The sequence below is a fragment of the Perissodus microlepis genome, chromosome 19, assembly GCF_051167445.1.
Source record: "Perissodus microlepis isolate ML-2025 ecotype Zambia chromosome 19, ASM5116744v1, whole genome shotgun sequence".
NCBI classification, from domain to species: domain Eukaryota; kingdom Metazoa; phylum Chordata; class Actinopteri; order Cichliformes; family Cichlidae; genus Perissodus; species Perissodus microlepis.
The window spans coordinates 1,445,008-1,460,582 of NC_140479.1; the positions used below are offsets into that span (position 1 = coordinate 1,445,008).

The following is a 15,575-nucleotide window of genomic DNA, read 5'->3' on the forward strand; positions in this document are numbered from 1 at the left end:
CATTATCATCGGCCCATAGCATGCTCGAGTCAGGGGTTACCAATGTGGAGGTAAGCATGGACGACACGGACCTGTTAGTTCTCACTCCTTCTTTATTCCTCTCCACACTTCAACTGAACACATCGCGCCACAAAACACAGCAACACACTTCCTCACCACTGGGTGTCAGTGGAGCCCTCTAGTGGTCCACCACAATATGACCTGCAATTCCAAGTTGTAAAACACGATGTGCAATCCATTATCGGATTAAAGGACAACGTGCAAATTAAACTAGTTAGTTTCAGCAAGGAAGTCTACCATGTTGACATAGATCAGGATGAGACACTAGCACAGAAAGTGTTTCACGAATACACAGACTTGTTTAAAGATGAAGTCGGTGACTTACCTGTGACCTACTCAATGAAACTCACTCCAAACGTGTCACCTGTCGTCAACACTCCAAGGCGCGTTCCTGTTCCCATGCAGAAAAGGTTAAAGATGAAGTCCAAAGAATGTAGGCCTTGGGAGTAATTGAACCAGTGGAGGAGCCCACAGAATGGGTATCCAACATGGTCGCAACACACAAAAAGAATACCGATGATGTTCGTATCTGCATTGATCCGAGGGATCTGAAACAAGGCACTAATGCGACCTCACCATCCCATGCGAACTGTGGAGGAAGTAGCTGCTCAGATGCCTGGAGCAACCATCTTCTCAATTCTGGATGCAAAGAGCTCCTTCTGGCAAATCAAACTAGATCCTGCCTCATCTCTTCTCACTACATTTGCAACACCTTTCGGCAGATTCAAATTCTTAAAGAATGCCCTTTGGTATCAACACCGCTTCTGAAGTCTTCCAGAGAACCATGGAACAGATATTCACGGGATATCCATGCGCAGTGATTGTGGACGACATCCTAGTGGGAGGAAAAGGAATAGAGGAGCATGACAAAAATTTGAAAAAAGTCCTGGAGCGGGCCAGACAAGTAAAACTCAGACTGGACACATATTCACTGATGAAGGACTAAAAGCAGATACAACTAAAATCACTGCGATCAATGAAATACCACCACCAGAGGACAAGACGTCTCTCCAACGTTTCCTGGGAATTATCAATTAACTGGGCAAGTTCATCCCGAACTTAAGTGAACTGTCAGCACCACTTTGTCAGCTGCTTCACAAGGATGTGATGTGGAGCTGGACTCAACATTAGCAGGATGCTTTCAACAAACTTAAAGCGTGCCTCACCAGCCCACCAGCACTACAATACTATGACATGCACAAAACAGTGACTATCATACTATGATGCTTCTCAGCATGGTCTAGGAGCTGCATGCCTTCAGAACGACAAACCTGTGGTGTATGCATCAAGAACTTTAACTCCAACAGAGAGAAGGTACGCTCAGATAGAGAAGGAGTTACTAGCTGTAGTGTTCACATGTTACAGGTTTCATGACATCTACAGAAAGCCAGTGGTGATTGAAACTGACCACCAGCCTTTGGTCACAATCTAAAACAAACCTTTCCACACATTTCCGGCACGGCTACAGCGCATGATGCTACGATTACAAAAGTTCAACTTGACTCTCGTATACAAGGAAGACAAACACCTTTACGTCGCAGACACACTCTCTCGCGCACCAACGCTGGATGAACAACCTCTAAAGGAAGAGGGGCGCGACTTCGAGGTAATGTCACTTCAGCTCATCTCACCAAGACACCTACAAGAGCTTGCCGAACACACCTCGAAGGACGCTACTCTACAGACACTTGGTTGTTACGTCCAGCAGGGGTGGACCAAAACAAGTGAGTAGTGTACCTATAGAAATCAAACCATTCTTCAGCTACCACGATGAACTAATCATCAACAACAATGTCATTATGAAAGGCAACAGAGCCATCGTTCCAGCATCACCACATGAAACCTATCTACAGGAACTACACAAGGGACATCCAGGCATGGAGTCTACAAAAAGGAGAGCAAGGGACAGCGTGTTCTGGTTGACAATAAACTCTGACATTGAGAACAAAGTCAAATCATGCAGCATTTGCAACAGTCTAAAGCCTCACCAACAAAAACAACCCCTGAAACTACACCAAATTCCTGATCTTCCCTGGTCCATCACAGCCACAGACATATTCGAATGGGACAACTGCCACTACCTTGTGCTCGTGGATTCGTATTCTGGATGGTTTGAAATAGATAAACTTGAAAACCTAACATCTGCCTCAGTCATTAACACACTCAAATGCCACTTCTTAGTACATGGGATACCACAGAAACTGTACTCAGACAATGGCACCCAGTTCACCAGCCAGACCTTTCGTGAGTTTAACACACACGGGGAGTTTGTACATGTCACAAGCAGCCATGAGTTTCCTCAGTCAAATGGACTCAGTGAAAGAGCTGTGCTAAAAGACTCCTTGAAAAATCAAAAAGAGATGGAACTGATTTCTATTTGAACCCATTACATCTACGCAACACGCCACGAGACAACATTCTTGGCTCACCAGCACGGAGGCTACTATCAAGGCGAACACGGTCAACCCTTCCTGTGTGCAAAAAACTGTTAACCCCAACAGCAAAAGTGACAACTACTATCAAAACTCAACTCAACAGCACTATGACAAGTCCAGCTCGCTGCTCCGTCCATTAACACCAAAGCAGGTGGTGAGATTACAAACACAGAGCGGACATGACAAGATTGGAGTTGTAAGTAAGGTATGTGCTGAACCTCGCTCTTATGTAGTTGAGTTGGACGGAAAGGAAGACAGGCGCAACAAACAACATCTTCTGCCTGTGAGCGAGCCTCAACCGGAAAAGCTCGCTACAGCACAAAATGAACTGAACACAATTCCACAAGTGGACGAAACTGAACCCGATAAAGCACAAACATGAAACGATTCAAGTTCAACTTGACCCACCACAACTTGGCACAAAACAGTCCGAACAAGTGATCAAGGACAGAAAAACGCAGGGTAAAATGAAAACATCTAAAAATTGCCAAGTACACTCTGATGACAACTTCCACTGAACCAGATCTGGTAGAGTGTCTAAACCAAATAGTAAATACCTGGGTTAAAAGCACACTGATGCTGTATTTTCTGTTTTGAAATGTGTTTTCTCTCATGTTATGTTGTTGCATATTTGTTGCATTTATGACAATGATTACCATGAATTTCATTCGACATATGAACCTTTATTTTTGTGTAATCCATAACCTGATAAGTTCTTCCATAATAGTGGTGTTGTTTGATTTGGGTATGCCTAAGAAGTCCAAAACTAAAAGAAAAAAAAGAAAGAAAAGGGGGATGTAGATAACAGTAATGTTATGTTTGTCCATACTGCCTGCCATTGCTGCTGTTACGGAGGTTTCCAGCAGATGTCGCTGTGGTTCTAACTTGGCTATGTGTGCTTCCTGTTACCTGTGAACAAACGCCTAAATGTTTAAAGAACACGGAAATATAATATATTTAAATGTTTCCAATAATCTTTGGTGCAGATATGATGTTTATGTTCTAAATAACAGAAAATCTGCAAATGATTAGCATTTTATATTTTACCAGTCACACAAGTTAACTCCAGTAGTCTGTACATCACAGATGACGCAAACACTTCCAGTGTATATATGATATTAACAGAGCCAGTGTAATTGGCAGCTCTAGTTTGTAGAAACTAGTTTCAAGGGCAAGTATCACTGAACTGCTGTTAAAAGGCATTATGCAAGATCACCACCCAATAATATCTAAACTGAAAACAGATGAAATAAAAAAATACTTTGACTATAAAATCAGCCACGTGTCAGGGGACGCTGCCACCTTGTGACGAAAGGAGGCACAGCACCCTGGCACCACCCCAGGACTGTGAAACTTTATTTAACCTGCACAGTCTATGGAGTAGTATTGAAACAAAGAGACAAGCAACCTGAGAAACTCCCACTGCACAGCCTCTCCAGCCACCAGTCGACGCCTCCAACATTTCAGGGTCCTCTCACTGGGTTCAGAATCAAGGCTCACGGCACCAGTGTAACAAGACTTAATTACACTTTGCTGTAACTAACTGGTCTAAAAATTAACTTGACTTTGCGTTGTGTAGTAAAAGATGCATGAGACTTTCTTATCCTTTAGTGAATCTGTTTATTATCTGGATGAGAACGGCATAAGTGCTGGTCAGGCAGGTTGGCTTGTTACAGGTGGCTCAAACACAGGACACTACAAAAGGAATAACATGTTCTAGTAGCACAGCTTGCTAGCTAAGCTAGCCAGTGTACAATACTATTATGTGACTATTTTAGCACTTCATATTTGCAACCGTTCTCTTCTTATTAACACTCAGACAATTTATAGTGGTCATATGCTCCATGTTGTGGTCACACAAATACAGATGTCTATTGATCATGCACAGTGCTGTGATCTAAAGCCCACCTCAGGCTCGTCCTCGTAATCTGGCACTGTTTTAACGCTGCTAGTGGCATTTATGCACAGTTTATGAGAGAGGGTGCCATTGAGCCAATAAACATCACAATACACAAATACACGTGTTAACATGGCAAGTGTAATCACATACAACATAAACACTGTTACACCAGCATGACAGTTTTTTATCCTAAGTCTTTCACATCACAGTTATGAGGTCCATGAAGATCCAGTTCAGTCCACTCCCTGCAAGCAGCTCCTTACCCACTGATTCCATTTGCCTTCAACCCTCACATTCTGTTCCCACTGATACATCACAGCCCTCAGCCAAAATGCCAGCAGCCTGTTCCCAGCAAAATCCTTCCAAATATTAGTTTTTAAATATTCAGCTCTTCTCTATGAGTAAGATCTTTTTTTAAACACATCCCACCTATGGATATAGGTTTGATTTTATTTAATGATCAGATTGATCCACAGGTCTGTCCATATTGCCGAAATAGTGAATGATAAGGTCAGAACTTCCAAAATAGTTGTCATTCCTTTTTTGGAAGCTGAAGCCAATGTTGAAGGAACAAGAAGGTAAAAGATGCCTTTGACTTAGGCTACGTTCACACTGCAGGTCTTAATGCTCGATTCCGATTTTTTTGTCTGCTTGTTTACACTACAAATAAAATGTGACAGCAAACGTGCTCTAGTGTGAACCCTCAAAGCGGCCCGCATGCGCAAAAGAAGACTTCCCACACAACGCGCTCTGTTTAGACCAAGACCAAACAGTTTGACTGATGGCCCTTAATATAAAGACTTGTTTCGGACTTTACGTTTCCCAATTTTGCTTTAAGTTATAAAGTTATTTTGTTATTTACATATGGCCTAATAATGATCCTTATTGCTGTTTTAGAGAGGAGCGGTGCTTCAAAGGATAGTTGCACATTTCTGTCAGAATCTGCAGATTATACAGTACAAATAAAATGTTCACGTTTCTCCAACGTTGTCTTCCCAACAGTTTCACTGACATCTACGCTGGATGGCCAGGAAGCGTTCACGGTGTCTTCCCGGGCGCTGATAATTGGCGTCTGTCTTGTGTCAAAGACGGATTTAGTGCGACATGACCATTCAAACAGCAGTCGCTTTCTAAAACATCAGATATGTATCGGATTCAGTACCACATACGAAAGTGAACCAGATCAGATTTGAAAATATTGGATTTGTGCTGTTCACACTGTCATACCATGATCGGATATGGGTCGCACAGGGTCAAAAAAGTCAGATTTGATGCGCTTTCGCCTGCAGTGTGAACATAGCCATAGAGATCACAAGAAGAAGTTTAAGTTTTATCATTAGTCAAATGTATTATCCTAAGGTTCCCATTACTGGATCTCCAGAAACATCGGTTTCATCTCAGAGGATGACTTTATGGAGTTCTGATAAGGAAAAAGAGCTAAAGCAAGGTCATTTATCTAAAGCAAGGTTATTTTTAAAAAGAAAACTTGGATGCCCCACATACAGGTACAGGAAAGACATTTAGAAATTCCAGTCTTCCTACACTTAAGTCATTCAACAGGTCACTGGGAAACTGAACAAACTCAAAAAAGCAAATTAGAACTTCTAAGACCTAAACAATAAACCAGCTGTCTGAGCTTGCAAAGACCATATCCACATGACCAGTATTGGGGAGTAACGGAATACATGTACCGCCGTTACGTATTTAAAATACAAAATATGAGTAACTGTATTCCGTTACAGTTACCGTTTAAAAAGGTGGTATTTAGAATACAGTTACTTTGTTGAAATAAATGGATTACACTGCGGTACTTTCCTGTTTCATATTGTGGCGGATCAGGACTGTTTGGAATAATCTTTTATGGTTCTTATTCGTCCACACTTTTTTGTACATCCAAATTGTTTTTACCATTTTTTTCTCCATGAGCTCCTTCGTAATGATACCTTTTAACACATTTTTACCGTTTGAACACTTGAGTTCCAGAGACTTGGACAACAATGCCAGTAAAACATTAAAGTGGCAGACGGTGGGCCAGAACCTAAGACACTGGTTCTTATGGCTTGGGGGGGGGGGGTCCTTATTTCATAAAGCACCTTGTGATAATTGTAGTGATTAAAAAAAAAACTGAACTGAATTATGCACAAAAAAATAAAGGTTTGAAAGGATTTACATGAACATCATTGCAATGAAAATGTAAACCTGAATCTGTTAATTAAATGTTAGCTTGTTATCTCTAAAAAAAAACTGGTTAATATTTTTTAAATACCATATTTACATTTTCAAATGATATAAATCACATCTAAATATTCTCGGAATCATTTTCCCTTCATACATACAGCACTGTTACAGCAGTACACGACTAATATCATGAAATGCTTAAAGCAAGACCCTCCCAAAAAAAAGAAAAAAAAAAGTTAAATTCCAATAATTAATAAAATAAAATACAAGTAAAATTTAACCTCAGTTGTATTATTTTTATTGGCAATTCCCCCATCCAACCAAAAACAACATTTTTAAATGCTTATAATTACAGATTTAATCAGACAAGAAATTCTACAAGAAATATCCATTAATGGCACAAAGGTGTACAGAAAACACAGCAAGATATGCACAGGTCTTATATTTAGTCAGATCTGTTAAAGACATGAATGCAGAAGCACTGAGAGCATGGTGAGCAGGATGTGATGCAGATCACGTGACTGTGCAGCTGATATGTCACAGCTTTAAGTCACTTCCACCACCTGCCTCAGCTCCTCTATTAGTGAAGCCAGCTCTTTCTCCAGGCTCATTATCAGACCTGAGGACACACAAGGACAGTGTTGTACTGTTACTCAACAAATATGACATACATGTGAGGAGAAGAACTCATAACACACAGTGAGTACAGACACATAATATTTATGAGGTTTATTATCATTCCTCAGAGTACGCCCAAATGCTACGTCTGCAGTTTGTCCAACGTTTGTTCATTTTGCGCTCCAGACGGGTTGAGCGCGCTCAAAATTTTAATCGTGTTAATCATGATGACCACATTAAAGCTGGCAGCCCTAATTTTGGGGGGAAATTACTTTGTCCATGTTTGGACTTCTGTGTTGTAAACGCGCAAATCAGTCCGTGCATGATTACATTGCTCCGCCCATCAAAAAGTCTGCGCATGCGTGAATATATCGCCCATCGTCAATATTTGGATTGACGATTGTCAGTTGGAAAATGTTTACATATCGCCCAACCCTACCATCAGGCCCGTTCTCTTCACAGATAATCTTGCAAGTGTCACGTTTGTCACAGCATCTCAAACTCGGTCACATTCGCTCATTGGGCATCTACTAACTACTACACCACTTCCCAAATCTCCTTCATGTTTTTCTGTAGTTTATCCTCAGGTAGTGTGTGTGTGTGTGTATATATTTATTAGAGATGGACCGATCCGATATTACGTATCGGTCCGATACTGACGTAAATTACTGGATCGGATATCGGAGAGAAATAAAAAATGTAATCCGATCCATTAAATATAAAAAAAGCACCTCACAAAACTGGCAACACAGTGTAACTCGGCTCATAACCGTAGCAGTCGGAGCAGTGTGGTCACGTGATAGAGCGGCTGTGTGTATTTGCTACCAAACCAGCATTTCATCTCCGAGGAAGTGATCCCAGAGAGAAGTAAAGCAAGTGTGTAAGTTCATCTCTGAATGTTTGTAAAGCATTCCCACGTTAAGCTTAACAACCGATATATGGAGCGACTGCCTCCCTCTCTCTCCCTCTCCTGCTGCTACTTCAATCATTAAACTGATCAGTGATCAGCTGATCGGCTTTTCTGTCGCGAGTCTCTCTTCTTTGTTTTTGGCCCACTTTGCACCAGAAAGAGGAAACCAGCGGCTGAACAACAGCAGCACGTTTAACCTTGATAATCTGTTGTTAGAATTTATTTAATATTACTTTCTACACCAGGATCTTTTTCTACAGCTGACGGCTGGTAACTGTGCAGGGGCGGATCTAGCAAAGTTTAGCCAGGGGGGCCCATAGGGCATGAACAGAGAAAAGGGGGCACAAAGACATACTTTTCTTTCTTATTCTCATTTAAAATGTCGAGCTTTTAATAAATAATTATCTGAATCTTACACCCAAAGTTTTAATCTGATGTAAAATGTATAGAAGTCCATTACTGTATATAGTAACTGTTAAGTCTAATATACCCTAGTAAGCTATAGTACTTTTTCCTTTGGGAACCATCTGTGCAGTCTGCAGTTCTGTTGAAGAAAGATGTTGAATCTATTTAATTATTCTTGAAAAATAATTTATTTCTGTGCATTTTTTTTTCTTCACACTGCATCAAATTAAAGTTGATTACGTCGATTAAGCATCATGAGGTGGGGGGTGGGGGGGGGGTCCCTATTTTTTTTTTTTTTGCTGGGAGTTTTAGAGCCCTATTAGTTAGGTTGCTTAATATTTCTGCTAAGTACTCTTTAAAATACTAGAATAGGGAGGATGGTGCAGGTTTAAGTTTATTAGATTGATCAGTTTTGCTGAACTATGAAATATTTTGTTGTATTTTTTTTTTTTTTTACATACAGGTATAACAGAATAGCTTTAGTGTTGTTGTTTATTTAAACTTCAGTATGAACATACATACACACACGTGTATATATACACACACACACACATATACACACACACACACACACACACACACACATATACATAGATATAGATATTAGGGGTGCAACGATACACAAAATTCACGGTTCGGTTCGATACTTTGGTGTCACGGTTCGATATTTTTTCGATACAAAATAATGTTCGTGCTTTTTTAATTTGTCATTTATTAAAATTATAAATACATATTAGAGCTGGGCGATAGAACGATAACGATATGTATTGCGAAATAACTTTTTCTCGATAGAAAAATTAAACTATTGCGATAGACCTCATCTCGCTTGTCCTCTTAAAAAAAAAAAAAGAAGAAGAACAGCCAATCCAAATTAAGTAGCGCAGAGCCGAACCAATCACAGCCGCAGCGTCACGTGACTTGTTACGTACAGCACAAGTGCCAAGCTGCACATGTGTATTTGTTTGGGAAGCAGCCAGCCGCCGTGCCGCCGGGTAATGGAGGAAACGAGTGTGCCGACTAGAGAAAAATCAACCGAGAGCGTGACGAAGGTTACCAAAGAGAAACCGATGATGGTTCCAACGCCGGAGAGATTGTCGAACGGAAGAGCCACAGAAGTTCCGTAGTGTGAAGGTATTTCGGCTATTTCAAGTCTGACAAAAACAGACCAGCGCGCACTGTAAATTGTGCCGAAAGCAAGTCTGGAAATACAATAAAGCGGCGCATGCTCAGTCTGTGACTGGAAGCGCTAATTCGTCATTCGGCTTTTGTCAGACTAAAGTAACTGTTAAAACTGTTGGAAAAGCTAAACTACACAACAAGGAGAGATTGAGAATTTCCTTTTAGTTCTCAGTTTATTTGATATTGACAAAAGTTAGTCAATTTTGTCTGTTCTTCTGTAAAACAAACTAAGATTTATTTTTAGAATTAATAATTTCTAAGTGGAATTGACAATTTAGTAGCCTGTTTCGTTTGTTCTGTTTTGAAACTTAAACGCTTTAGCGGCTGCCTTTTGTGTAGTTTGCAATATTTGCCTTTATTTATCTGAAAAAGTCTCATGTTCCTTAAGTACATCTACCCTGTTGAACTTATTATGGGAAATAAATATTTAAATCAAAACAAGCTGCTGATTATTTCACATTTTACTTGTGAGCAACGGCACATTTAAATCTTACAAATATAGTTATTTGGCTTATATCGTGATATATATCGTGATCGCCTGAAATGACAAAAACATATCGTGATATGAAAAAATCTCATATCGCCCAGCTCTAATACATATTTTAACTCAAAAGTACAGTTTTTAAATTTAATGTTGCTGAAACAACAAAGTAATAAAAAAATAAATCTATCTGATGGAGAAATCACTCATCTTTGGAAAAGAGAGTTTATTACAGAGAAATGTCTCTTTCCAAAATAAAAGCTATACTATACGCTTCTTCTGGGCTATATTCTCAGCAGCATATTAAACATATCAGGTCCCCATAAGGAGAATCCTGTGCTAACGGCTGTCTAAATGACTCGGGTAAAGTTTGTAGCATGCGTGCTTGTTGTTTTTGTCTGCTTCCACTTGTCTTTGCACTAGGATGATGTCGGAGTAAATGTGCAGTCATATTCGTTGTGTTCCCACTAGTGCTGTCAGCGTTAATCTGAAATGACGTTAACGCCACAACACGGCAAATCTCCGTTAACGAGCTACCGCGGATCGCCCCGTGCGTGGGGCTGGACGGCGTCAACACCTTAACGAGCTAACTGCGCTAACGCAGTAGTTCCCACCATGTAATTGAGCATTGCGTGGCACATCCAACATACTGTTTTACTTTTGTCCATGACGCGCTTACCTTCAGGGTCATACGTCACATGAAGACCAAAATAGTTCCAAAGGCCAGATCTGAATGAGGGTGGGGGAGGTTCAATTTGCCATGTTGCAACAAGCTTAGCTTCTGTCTTGCTAGCTTGCGCTGCGCTCAGTGGATCTGTGCTCGACAGTGCAGCCTAGGCGGAGTAGTCGAACGCAGATCCACTGAGCTCTCAACACAGACAGCATCGTCAGAAGAAAAGTTGATAAAATAAATTAAAAATGTTGTATTGTTTGATACATATGCGTACCGAACCGAAAGCACTGTATCGAACGGTTCAATATCGATATGAGTATCGTTGCACCCCTAAAAAAAAAAAAATATATATATATATATATATATATATATATGAAAAAATATGGATATGTCCTGATAAATGATCAGAATTATAATATTTCTGACAGTCTGAGCCTAAATAGAATCAAATCGAAGATCCTGTGATTTGGTTAAATTTCAATTGTAATGCTGATTTTATATTGACAACTACTGACTCTTCATATGACATCTAAATGGCATGACACTCTGCTGATCACTGGCTCAAACTTTACCTGTGTTGGCAGTGTTGCCGGCAATGAAGCTGATGACCAGTGGTAGCCGATTGAACTGCACAATCTGTTCAATCCAGAAACATTACATGTTATATAAAAAAAAATGTTAAATAAACTAGATATACTTTACCAAACCTGAGTTTCTGAGTTGGTCAATCCATACTCATCCTGACCTTAGAACAAACTAAAATAATGACATTAAACTTGGGTAGAGGTCAGGGCTTGAAATTCATATCTAAAATTTTATCCCCTCCACTTCTGATATGCAGAAAAGCTGAAGACCATCATCAAAACAACCTGACCTTATGCTTGTATGCCACACTGATGCAGTAATTTGGGGCAAAGGACCCTAAAACAAGTACTGTGTGTATAAATGAATATGCTGTTTGCTTTCATTATAGCAATAACTTAACATAATAATTTAACAATGGTGAAAAATAAAATAAAGGCTTGAAATATTTCACTTTCTGTGTAACAAATATAGAATATATGACATTTTTGGAGCTAGACTATGGTATGACAAATATACCAAACTAATGATTGGTGGAAAGAAGGGGTCTGACCTGGTAGGCATTATAATAGCAGATGATGCTCTTGTTCTTAGAAAGGCCCAGTTTGCTGCCCTGATCAGTGGCCAGAGCAAACGTAGACAGGAAGCCAGGTCTCAAAGCATGAACTGGGGCATTGTCGTTGGCAACTGCAAGGATACAGCAACAATGTCAGGGATGTAGGGATAAAACACTCTACACATAAGGAATGTCTGCTGACATTTGTTTCAAATACTGCCCAAACCTGCATAATTCAGTATATTTATGATGCAACTTATTTGCTTTTTTCTCCACTAAAGAGCAACTGGTTACATTTTTCTCTAAATTAATATATAACATTTCTTGGAAATTCAAATTTGAAAAGATCTGAAACATTAATATATTTAGTAAAATACAAAAATCCTTCTTTTTTTTAAGAAAAAACATCTTATGCCAAACAAAGTAAGTCAAGTGTGCTCTCTGCTCTGATGTTCTGTGCAATAGTATGTGAGTCTGAGCGATTCACAGACTAACTGTGAGTTGATCTGAAACTGATAGCTCGTGGACTTCCCGCCTGGCTGACTTCCACCTTCAGGAGCAGCTACTCCTATCAGGGCCAATGTGGAAACTGGTTTTAGGCTCTATTCAAACACACTTTAATTCTACTACCAAATTTCTCTTCTGTTACTTTTGCTCTCATGGATTTTACAGTTTTCCACATGACAGCAGTGAGACCAGCAATAACCAGCCATTCAGAATGTTTCTTACCTTTAATAACCGGGACACCATCCCTATCAGTGACCACAATAGCATGAAGACCTTCAATGCTGAAGGAGACAAACAACAAAACTTCCTCATTAAACACTGAACATCCTGATAGTGTCGACTGTAACATTGAAGATTTTGTTACTTTAATGATACACACCTTTGCAACTGTTTGTAAAGATATCTCTTCAAATCCTGCAAATAATTTTACATTAAAAAAAAAAAAAAAAAGTTAGATAGTTGGTCAGAGCTAACAAACCATACTTCATCGTCCAGTAGAGGGAGCACGTTTGCTGTCCGCTCCACTCCAGGGACGGCCCAGCTGGCTGCAGTGAGCTCTGTTGTCAGATGGAGGCAGCGTACAACAAGTATGTGTTACAGCTAGTCTGTGTGACAGTGCTATTATAGTCGACACATCGCTGGTGTCGCACTGTGATTTTGATGTCAGCTGTGACACAATTTTTGCGGGGCATCAGCTGGTTATGACCTTTCAATATTTGTATCTTGGCGCTGAGGCCACTGCAGAGACACACAGATATACAGAGGGAGATTGAAAACTTGAGTCTGTGGGGAAAAAAGCACACTTGACAAAGTCTTGACCACCTTATCTGGTGATACTGTCTGGGCTTCCTACATAATAATGACTGGTATAAATACAAGTTTCTGCGAACCATGGGTGCAGCAGTGAGCAAAGCGAGCATTACAGCGAGTACACTGCAGCCTGGTCACTCATGTGTCCGGTGACTTATCTGGACTTGGTGAAGCCAAGTATCCCAGAATTCTGTTTGTTCGAAACTTATAAGCAGCAATGGCGGAGGAAAGTTGCTAGAAGTGTACGTAAAGTTTGAGATGTTACCATTTCTGTGGAACAAAATTAACTCTTACAATATTTTCAGGATGCAGATGCGTAAACTTCAAATATCGCTCGATTTATCAAGACATCACCTATTTGCAAAAGTGCTCTGACATTTTTCCAAATGTCATTTTTGCTCTGACATTTTCGTCTGTCGTTTCATTTTCGTCCTCACCAGCTGTAGTCAAATCGGTTTGGCCGAGAATATAAGTTAATCTTCATAACTGGGTCGTTTTATTTCAAAGTCTTACTTGGAGAGCTGTCAGTATACTGAACTGAATATTTCACCAGTCCTTATCCCTGGATGTGAAAATGTGCTGTTTTTATTTTAACAGCTGACTCTGAATTAAATCTAACATTATAAATATTTTAATCCCACTGGGAGCAGAAACAGCATGTTGATACGTGAAGATCCTGAAGACTGCACCAGTGATGATCAAATTATGTTTTGTTTTTTTTATATATTTTTTCAATTCTCTTCCAAACACTAGCTGTCTATTTTAACTTTTGAGCGTCTACTAAAATAAAAATAAAAGCATTCTGACATCGGACACGTTTGTTTCTGTTCAATAAGCAGCGTGAGCTGTGCATACATGTATAATATTTTGAAATAAAGTTTGCGTTTCCTTCCTGGTCTAGCTTCCTCCCGGGTCTCGCGAAATCCAGACTTGCATATTTCAGCACTGCGAAACTGCCTTGTATTAATACCCGCTGTTATGGCAGCACTGCATATTCTCCTGAATGATAGGCGTCGCCGCTCAGACAATCGCCACATAAGCGCTGATACGGGAAGAGAAGAGGTCAAAACCGGAAGCCGGAAGAGTTTTTCTTGTTTTTTAAAAAAAAACTCTTCCAACATCTCTCTTTCTCTGTATATCTGCACGTCTCCGAGTTTCTGTGCTGGAACGTCAATTAAAAAACAGAAACAATTGTACACGTATGCTTTCCACCCAGCTCCGGAGGCAGCGCAACAAACCGAAAAGTGCACGACCACAGACACGTTTGACATGTGACGTCAAAAAAGGCTCGCGCACAGACGACGCCGCGAGCACAGTTGCGCCGAAGGTTCCAAAATACACTCCGCAGTGGTCGCCTCGACGTCATGCTGAGGGCACGGGAAGCCGCTTCATTAGTCTCCGACACCCCCAAAAATAAAGAGATCAAAATAAAATAAACAAGTAAATAAGTGCTTACTTTTGAGAGCGCTTTTAATCTCGAACAGTACTTCACGTGTCCCTTTTTTTATAGAAATTATCAGCAATACGTTTTTTCCTGCTTCTCCATTTTGGAGACGGGAACTCAAGAGGACTGACAGACTTCTCATACTTACATCGGCCATGGCAGCTATCGAGGTATCGAGACCGCTCGACGACTGCAGGGAGATGACTGTAATGATAGTTGTTCACACAGAGGACTGAGTACGTCGTCGGAACTTCACATTCTTTTATGTCAAATAAAGAACACAACCATGTGAGCGGTTTCCCAGATAATACAGCGATAATATAAATGCGCGAGTTAACATCTCCTTATTAAACTAAAAACAAATGATAAAAATAACTAGACAGGCAAATTGGAAACACACATTAAAATCTCAAACGAAATGACAAACCTTTGAACGACTTTAAAACAAAAACATAACCCTCGGGATCTGGAAAGGGAGATTAAAAAAACATAATCACGTGATTACTTCTTCTTCTTGATTTTTGGTGGCTGGCAAACCACAAAGTGGTGCATTAGCGCCACCAACTGGTATAGACATGAAAGGTGCTCAAAAATCACGTTCTTCTCTTTTTGTAGTACATTGATCACCTTTCACTTTACTGAGCTTGGATCGGTTGCCTTTTGCCTATTCTCTATTGGTGTTTTTTGTATATGATGTAAACTGCACATTACTCATAACAGAAAAACACCAACAGATGGATATGTATTCATTATATGAATACATTATTCTGTTTTTATCATTCTGCCATGTACAGTGTCCTTGAGTGTTCTGAAAGGCGCTTTCAAATAAAATGTATT

The 15,575-nt window shown here is 40.0% G+C and overlaps 2 protein-coding genes across 3 annotated transcripts; one reads left to right on the top strand and one right to left on the bottom strand.

The window, feature by feature from the left end:
* The first annotated feature begins 799 nt into the window (after positions 1-799).
* LOC146365156 (uncharacterized) lies at positions 800-4,977 on the top strand. The gene is given in 5 exon segments (XM_084915504.1): positions 800-964; positions 4,576-4,628; positions 4,630-4,721; positions 4,724-4,761; positions 4,870-4,977. Coding segments are annotated over 5 exon segments (456 nt in total).
* Positions 4,978-6,848: 1,871 nt separating this feature from the next.
* lamtor3 (late endosomal/lysosomal adaptor, MAPK and MTOR activator 3) lies at positions 6,849-15,287 on the bottom strand. 2 transcript variants are annotated; one of them, XM_084914955.1, is made up of 7 exons: positions 15,166-15,287; positions 14,887-14,942; positions 12,864-12,898; positions 12,707-12,765; positions 11,975-12,108; positions 11,412-11,475; positions 6,849-7,192 (listed from the first exon to the last, which is right to left on the bottom strand). In XM_084914955.1, exons 2-7 carry the CDS (start codon positions 14,893-14,895, stop codon positions 7,119-7,121), a joined length of 375 nt encoding a protein of 124 aa, XP_084771081.1. In that variant the 5' UTR covers positions 14,896-14,942; positions 15,166-15,287; the 3' UTR covers positions 6,849-7,118. The 2 variants fall into 2 exon arrangements, with proteins under 2 accessions (XP_084771081.1, XP_084771080.1); XM_084914954.1 differs by having other exon boundaries at positions 14,887-14,997; positions 15,166-15,274.
* Between the last annotated feature and the right edge of the window lie 288 nt (positions 15,288-15,575).

Coding starts and splice junctions, on each gene's coding strand:
- lamtor3 (XM_084914955.1), bottom strand. Junction 12,766..12,863: donor CTTTACAAACAGTTGCAAAG/GTGTGTATCATT, acceptor TGTCTCCTTCAG/CATTGAAGGTCTTCATGCTA. Junction 11,476..11,974: donor GCTATTATAATGCCTACCAG/GTCAGACCCCTT, acceptor TGGATTGAACAG/ATTGTGCAGTTCAATCGGCT.